The sequence below is a fragment of the Prionailurus bengalensis genome, chromosome B3 (genome assembly GCF_016509475.1).
Source record: "Prionailurus bengalensis isolate Pbe53 chromosome B3, Fcat_Pben_1.1_paternal_pri, whole genome shotgun sequence".
Classification (NCBI taxonomy): Eukaryota; Metazoa; Chordata; class Mammalia; order Carnivora; family Felidae; genus Prionailurus; species Prionailurus bengalensis.
Genome location: NC_057355.1, coordinates 102,125,359 through 102,133,610, shown reverse-complemented (window position 1 = coordinate 102,133,610; position 8,252 = coordinate 102,125,359). Strand labels below are relative to the sequence as shown.

At 56.6% G+C, this 8,252-nt stretch overlaps 1 protein-coding gene across 2 annotated transcripts; it reads left to right on the top strand.

The window, feature by feature from the left end:
• The first annotated feature begins 735 nt into the window (after positions 1–735).
• On the top strand, positions 736–7,836 carry BMP4 (bone morphogenetic protein 4). 2 transcript variants are annotated; one of them, XM_043556186.1, is made up of 4 exons: positions 736–797; positions 4,106–4,230; positions 5,382–5,708; positions 6,719–7,836. In XM_043556186.1, the coding sequence occupies exons 1-4, from the start codon at positions 736–738 to the stop codon at positions 7,573–7,575; spliced, it is 1,371 nt and encodes a 456-aa protein (XP_043412121.1). In that variant the 3' UTR covers positions 7,576–7,836. The 2 variants fall into 2 exon arrangements, with proteins under 2 accessions (XP_043412121.1, XP_043412122.1); XM_043556187.1 differs by having other exon boundaries at positions 752–1,007; positions 5,329–5,708.
• The last annotated feature ends 416 nt before the right edge of the window (positions 7,837–8,252 follow it).

Here is an 8,252-nt window from a genome sequence, read left to right as displayed (position 1 = left end):
TGGCCCCAGCCTGTCTCCACACCACCTCTGTCCTCAAAAGTGCTAGGCCTGGGGTCGCAGAGGGGAAACCAGACTGTTTATTGGGGCCATCTTGTTTTGGTCATCGCCAAGGCTTTCCACAAGAAGCATTTAAAAAAATGTTTTGGAAGTAAGGTGACCTTTCAATAGCCAAAGAAGTACCTCTTAGCGCGCACAGTTCTGCGCACAGCCTGTTTCTCAGTTTGGAAATCCTTTAACAGTTTATGGAAGGCCACTCTTTAAGCCAATCCAACAGCTCCTTTTTCCATAACCTGATTTTAGAGGTGTTTCATTATCTCTAATTACTCGGGGTAAATGGTGATTACTCAGTGTTTTAATCATCAGTTTGGGCTGCAGTCACTCTAAACTCGGGGAAGCCCAGACTCCCATGGGTATTTTTGGAAGGAACCGCGACTAGTCGGTGCATGCTTTCTAGTACCTCTGCACGTGGTCCCCAGGTGAGCCCCGGCCGCTTCCCCGGGCTGGAGGCAGCACCGTCCGGGCCGGGGCAGCAGCTGTGGACTCCGGCGCAGCCCGGGCTTCCGGGACCCGGGCCTGCGAGGCGAGGCCCGGCGGCTGGATGGGAGGATGTGGGCGGGGCTCCCATCTCAGAAAGGGAGGCGAGCGAGGGCGGAGGGACGAAGGGAGGGGCTGCCGGGGAAGAGGAGGAGGAAGGAAAGAAAGAAAGGGAGCGAGGGAAAGAGGGGGAAGGAGAAGATGCACGAGGGCAGAGGAGGAGGGAGGGAGGGAAGGAGAGCCGAGCCCTGTCCGGAAGCTAGGTGAGTGTGGCACCCGAGCCGCGGGACGAGAGCCTGAGACGCTGCGGCCGCTCGGGGCTGAGTAGCTCGCCTCTCTCCCTGATGGGATTCCCGTCCGCGCCGTCTCGAGCCTGCAGCGCCCCAGTCCTCGGTCCTTGCCCAGGTTCACTGCAGCCGTTCAGAGGTCCCCGGGAGCTGCTGCTGGCAAGCCCGCTACTGAAGGGACCTATGGTGAGCAAGGCTACCTGGCGAGGGGAGCCGGGCAGAGGGGGCCGGGGAGCATCCTTGGGGGGAACGGCGGGGGGGCTCAGCCTGTGGCCACCGCTAAAGGTGGCCTATTTTTTCTCCAACCGTGGTGCTAGAGGTAGGGATGCTGGCGCTGAAAGGCACTTCCTCGTCTTCTGCTGTCTCTACCCAGGCAACTTTCTCCGTCCGGCGGCCCCGGGCCATTTCCACCTTTGATAGGTTCGGAGCAGAAGAGAAAGGAAAAAGAGGAGCCTCTAGTTGCGGGTCGCTGGGAAAGACTGAGGGGTCCTGAGACGAACGCGTTGCGAGGGCACTGGCGTTTGCGATCCCCGGACGGGAAGGGCCGGGAGAGAAAGGAGTGTCGGCTCCGAGGTCCTGAGAGTGTGAGAGGGCCGAGGGACCGCGAGGTGGAGAAAGAACACCTAACCAGGGCTGGTTCTCTCGCGGGGAGCGCGGTCCTGCAGCCTCCGGATCTTGCGCGCCGCCAGAGGGGCTGCGTCGAGGGGAGTGTCACCCGACCCGGCCCCCAGCCGGCGGGAGCCCCTGAGAGCACGCGATATGCCGCTGCACGACGTGCCTGCTGCACAAGCTATTTTCATGAACTTGCAGCCTCCAAGGAGCCTCTCCCCTATCGTTTCCTGGTGTAGGGTCTGTAGGGACCATGGTCAGGATGCCTCGCGCTCCGGGCACGCGTCTTCCTGCGGTGTCGTGGCCCATGGGGAGTCGCTGGCGAGACGCGCTACGGACCCAGGCTCTTGCTGGTCCTCCTTGCCCAGAGCCCACTGGCAAGAGCCCTGGGATTCCTGGGTCCTTGTGGACCCCTCCCTGCGGGAGTCGGGCCCGACGCTTCCGACGCTTCCTGGGCACCGCTTAGGTGGATGGACTGTGAAGATCGCAGTTTGTGGGCTGAAAGCTTTGTGAGACGTTAAGCTCCCCCACCCCCTCCGCAAACGTAGACTTAGTAAACTGAGGCCACCTCTGGGCCAACTTCGGCGTCGGAAGAAGACTCGGGCGGGGAAGTAAAGGACAATCGTCACGAGTTGCATCCCTGCCTGCCCCCACTCCCAAGAAAAAGTTCTGGAGACGAATATCCTTTTCGACGTTTATCTTTTTATTTCAAAAAATGAGGGGGGCGGATTGGGGGAGGAAAACGTGATTAGAGACGAACCCTACGGAATCTGAAATTGAAACGCAACCCGCTCTTGGTCCAGCCTCCGGGTTTTAGCGCCGCGCGCTCCCGCCGCCGCCCTGGGAGATTCCTTGGGGCAGAGGATTGTCCGGGGATCCCGGGCGCCCGCCCCTTCCACCGGCCCTTCGCCCCGCGGGGACTTGCTCTTCCCCGTCTGCTTTTCCCATTTCTACAGCTCCTCCCACGGGGCTTTTTTTTTTTTTTTTTTTTTTTTTTTTTAGGGTTCCCGGCGTCTCAAATAACCCGTTTGCTCTCCCAGCCCTTTCGCAGTCAGACCCTGCGGTGGCACGGGAGCAGGAAAACCGGAGAGCCGCTCAAGAAGCGGCGCGGCGCTCCCGGGGCGCCGACCGTCGCGCAGCGGCGCCGGCGGCCTCCACACCCTGGCCGGCGGTGCCGGGCGGCGCCGGGCAGCCCGGGCTCGGAGTGAGGGCTAAGAGCTTGATTCCTTACTCTTCCTCAAAGGCTTCCCGCGAGTGCCCCCGAGAAGGAAACCAAGTTTGAGGGAGAGAGGCGGGCAAGTTGAGCTTCCCGTCTCTGAAACGACTGGAGGCTGGAACTGGGAAGAGCCGCAGGGAAGGGGGGCCGGGTGCAGTGGCCACGGGAGCGGGAGTCCGGGGCTCGGGACCCGGCGCGGGCCGGGGCCGACGCAGAGTCGCGCGGGACAGATTTTCGAAAAGGCCCCAGTGCAGAACGACCCACGCCTGCAGCATCTCCCGTTAGGCAGGACATCCCGGTAGTTCCTCGAGCTGTGGGTTGGTAGAATTCTTGAAGAAATATTTGCTGCGACTCTGCAGCTGGTGCAAAGGAGGAAGGGGGTGGGGGAAGGAAGTGGCGGGGGGGAGGAGTGGTGGTTTCAAAAATAAGACAATCTGGAGAGAGAGGGAGAGACGTAGACACAGAGGTCGAGCGCAGGCCGAAATCTGTTCACGGTTTTCTCGACTCCTTGGAACGCAGCGGGATTTCGTTTCTGCGCTGGGTCGGGAGTTGTAAAACCTCAGCGACATTAAGACCTGAAACTTGTGATGCGCTCTTTCCGCGGCGACGTCTCCTTTTGAGTCCTCCCCTCCGCCTTGAATGGCCCGCCGACCGCTTTCTTTGGGGATTTGCTTTGCTCGGAGTGGACCCCCCGGCCGACGCGGTGCGGAGATTCTCCGAAATGGGAGCGCAGAAAATAGCCCCACGGCCGCTCCCTCCCCACTTTCCCACACCGATCTCCGCCCAACACCTCCCCCTCCGGCCCGGTGCGTGACAGGGGTGGCAGCTTTGGGCTAGGAGCTCCAGCACCAGCCTGGCTCCTCTGAGCACTCGCAGGCGTTCGCCTGGGGGTGACCGGCTGTCGCTGGAAGAAATATCTGGCCTCGCGGAGACCCCGGGGAGGAAGTGGCGGGGTGCGTGCGCGCGCGCCCGTTTGTGTGTCCCGAAGCGCTTTCCTTTTTAAGTGCCCCTCGGTTGGTGAGGCTTTGAGCTGCCGGGACGCCGCCCCCGCTCCCGGCCCCACTTGAGCCGAGTTCGCGCCAAGAGGCGCAGCCCGTATCCTCCGGCTTCAGGTCGGGGGCGAGGGCCCGGCCCGCTGCACCGAACGCCGCAGGTAGAAGCGAGAACCTCGCTCCTCCGCTTACTGCTCCCGGGGACCGGCCGGGGGCTGCTCCGAGCGCCGCCCGGAGCTCCTCCCGGACCGCAGGCGGCTCTGGCGGCCGGCGCGGGGGTTGGCCTCTCCTCGAGGGGGCGGGGCCGCGGGGGGAGGGCGCGCGGGCCCTTTCGCCGCCCGCTGCGGGAAGGGCGGGCTCCTCCGTGCGCGGGGCGGGCCCTCTGCGTTCACGTGACTCAGAGGGGCTGGAAGAAAAACAGAGTCTGTCTGCGCCAGAGTCTCATTATATTCAAATATTCATTTTAGGAGCCATTCCGTAGTGCCATCCAGAGCAACGCACTGCCGCAGCTCCTCTGAGCCTTTCCAGCAAGTTTGTTCAAGATTGGCTGTCAAGAATCATGGACTGTTATTATATGCCTTGTTTTCTGTCAGTGAGTAGACACCTCTTCCTTCCCCCCTCCTGGGATTTCACTCTGCCCTCCCCACCCCTGCTCGCCTTGTGTCCCTCCCGTCGGACCTTTTTTCCAGAGTTCACACTCCGCTTTCTGGCAGCGCTGTCGCTTTCTTCTTGGCCGGGCAGCCGCGGGGCTCTGAGCGTACCGGTTTTGTTTTAAAGTGCTGCTTGCTCCCACTCGCGCTCTCAGATCGGGTGCGTTGCAAGAAAGGGGAGCAAGAGGGGGCTAAAGAGATGAAAGGTCCTCAGCCCCGGGTTGTACCTTCTGGGCAACCACACACACACACACACACACACACACACAGACACACACGCACGCACACTTAACTGGGGAGCACCTAGTGCCCCCGTGCATGTTCCCAGCTGCTTGTCAAAAGTCACAGAGGTCTCTCTCGGAATCATCCCACTCCCCCGCCCCCCTGCTTTCCTGGGAGTGAGTAGCGGGCGCGATCAGATGCTTTTTGCTGGGCATTTCAAACTCATCAGCCACAGTAAAATAAACCGTCAAGTCACTGGGTCAGCTCCCAGACCACGACCTCGGCCTCAGCCTCTGGACCCTGCCGCCCAGTGTCTTCGCCCACCCTCCCGCTCCGAACCAGCTGGAAGTTGTGGAAGGAAGGCGGAGGAAGAAGGGGGGGGGGTTGTGGAGGAAGAGGGAGAGAGGCTGAAGGTCTGAAGTGGAGAGCAGTGGCATTATAGTTCTCCCTCCCCCACCCTTTCTTACCCCCTCAATGTTAACTGTTTATCCTTGAAGAAACCAAGCTGAGATCATGGCTCAGATAGCAGTTGGGACAAAAAAAGATTAACAGGATGGAGGCTATCTGATTTGGGGTTATTTGACTGTAAACAAGTTAGACCAAGTAATTACAGGGCAATTCCTACTTTCAGGCCGTGCATGGCTGCAGCTGCTGATGGTGGGGGTGTGTGAGGGAGAAGACACAAACTTGATCTTTCTGACCTGTTTTACATTTGACCCTCCATCGCTAGCCTTATATGCATATGCAGAGACATCTCTATTTCTCCAGTTATCGGTGTTTATTTATTCTTTAACCTTCCACCTCCTCCCCCTCCCCAGAGACACCATGATTCCTGGTAACCGAATGCTGATGGTCGTTTTATTATGCCAAGTCCTGCTAGGAGGCTCGAGCCATGCTAGTTTGATACCTGAGACGGGGAAGAAAAAAGTCGCCGAGATTCAGGGCCACGCGGGAGGACGCCGCTCAGGGCAGAGCCATGAGCTCCTGCGGGACTTCGAGGCTACACTTCTGCAGATGTTCGGGCTGCGCCGCCGGCCGCAGCCTAGCAAGAGCGCCGTCATCCCAGATTACATGCGGGATCTTTACCGGCTCCAGTCTGGGGAGGAGGAGGAGGAAGAGCAGACCCACAGCGTCGGGCTGGAGTACCCTGAGCGCCCCGCCAGTAGGGCCAACACCGTGAGAAGCTTCCACCACGAAGGTCAGTCCCTGAGGAGAGTCTGGCGGTGGCGGGGTGGGGGTGGGGGATTGGGGAGGGGGGCGCTAGTAGGGTTGGTTGGTGGGACAGTGGAAGCCCTGGGGGACAAGAGTTCAGGTTACATCAAAGCCCCAAATCCTGGAGGCCGGGAACAGAGCTGCTTACCTCCAAGAGCTGTGGCTGAATTTATTTTTTAGAGACAGAGGGGAGGGGTTTCGGGGGCAAGGGAATGACACCACTCAGACGTGGGCTAGCCCCCGCGGTGTGTTTTTGCTATATCAAAGTCTTTTCTGCCAGGTTTTCTGCCCGTTTTTTTCAAAGCACCTACTGAATTTAATATTACAGCTGTGTGTTTGTCAGGTTTATTCAATAGGGGCCTTGTAATCCGATCTGAATGTTTCCTAGCGGATGTTTCTTTTCCAAAGTAAATCTGAGTTATTAATCCACCAGCATCATTACTGTGTTGGAATTTATTTTCCCCTCTGTAACATGATCAACAAGGCATGCTCTGTGTTTCCAAGATCGCTGGGGAAATGTTTAGTAACATACTCGAAAGTGGAAGAAGAGGGAGAGGGTAGTTGTGTGCCTGTTTCCTCCCGCCTCTGCTCTGTTGGCCCCCCTTTTTCTTTATAACCACTTGTAAAGAAAACTGTGTACACAAAGCCAAGAGAGCTTTAAAAGGGGAGTCTGATGGTGGTGGAGTAAAGAGTTGACACATGGAAATTATTAGACATATAAAGGAGGTTGGGAGATCCTTTCTGTCTTTGGTGCTCGCTGCATGCTAGCTAAGTTTTGCTGGTTTGCTAGCTGCCCGTGTATCTGCTCCTTCAAATGAAAAGGTATGCTTCTTTGCCCAAATAGGCTTCCACTATGGAAGCGGAATTCACCACTCATCACCCAGTGCTTCTTGACTGAAGCTATTTCTTGACTTTTTTAACTCTCAAAAAAGTTAATGTGCTTTTTTTTTTTTTTTTTCCTTTCCCCTTTTTCTTTTCCTCCTCAACGGTGCCTAGAACATTTGGAGAACATCCCAGGGACCAGCGAAAACTCTGCTTTTCGTTTCCTCTTTAACCTCAGCAGCATCCCAGAGAACGAGGTGGTCTCTTCCGCAGAGCTTCGACTCTTCCGGGAGCAGGTGAACCAGGGCCCCGATTGGGAGCAGGGCTTTCACCGAATAAACATTTATGAGGTTATGAAGCCCCCGGCAGAAGTGGTGCCTGGGCACCTCATCACACGACTACTGGACACGAGACTGGTCCACCACAATGTGACACGGTGGGAAACTTTTGATGTGAGCCCTGCGGTCCTTCGCTGGACCCGGGAGAAACAGCCGAACTATGGGCTGGCCATTGAGGTGACTCACCTCCATCAGACACGGACCCACCAGGGCCAGCATGTCAGGATTAGCCGATCGTTACCTCAAGGGAGTGGGGATTGGGCCCAGCTCCGGCCCCTCCTGGTCACTTTTGGCCATGATGGCCGAGGACATGCCTTGACCCGACGCCAGAGGGCCAAACGTAGCCCCAAGCATCACCCACAGCGGGCCCGGAAGAAGAATAAGAACTGTCGTCGCCACTCGCTCTACGTGGACTTCAGCGATGTGGGCTGGAACGATTGGATTGTGGCCCCACCAGGCTACCAGGCCTTCTACTGCCACGGGGACTGCCCCTTTCCACTGGCCGACCACCTCAATTCCACCAACCATGCCATTGTGCAGACCCTGGTCAACTCTGTCAACTCCAGTATCCCCAAAGCCTGTTGTGTTCCCACTGAATTGAGCGCCATCTCCATGCTGTACCTGGATGAGTATGACAAGGTGGTACTGAAAAATTATCAAGAGATGGTTGTAGAGGGATGTGGGTGCCGCTGACGTCAGGCAGTCTTCGGGGACACACAAGTTCCCATCCACTCACCCACACACTACACAGACTGCTTCCTTATAGCTGGACTTTTATCTTTAAAAAGAAAAAAAAAAAAAAAGGAAAAAAAAAAAACCTAAACATTCACCTTGACCTTATTTATGACTTTACGTGCAAATGTTTTGACCATATTGATCATATATTTTGACAAAATATATTTATAACTACATATTAAAAGAAAAAATAAAATGAGTCATTATTTTAAAGGTAAACTGTTCCTTTTCTCTTTAATCCGTTCTCTTTTCCTTCTGCCCCATCTCTTTTGAAAGAGATTTATGTGCCACCCCCGCCCCCCTCCAACCTCCCGTTAAGGAGGGGCTGGGGGCAGGATGGAAGTCAGAGGGTGGTAACTAGAGGTGGCGAAGTTGGAGGGACAGGAAGTAAACTGATGGTAGAGAGATGGTAATTGCCAGGATGAATTGTTTTCCATTTCTATTTAATGTTAACAAGGACGCAGCATCCTCTCCCATCTGGATGACACATGCCTTGGAGAAACAGTGGGATGAAAGGAGTAGGCCAGATTAAAGACTCAGATTTGGGCTCCTTGTACATCTTCTGTTTTTGCTCACCTGTGAGAGGTGCGTCCCAGCTGAGTGTGATGGATAGAGTCTCAACTCTAAGGAATGAT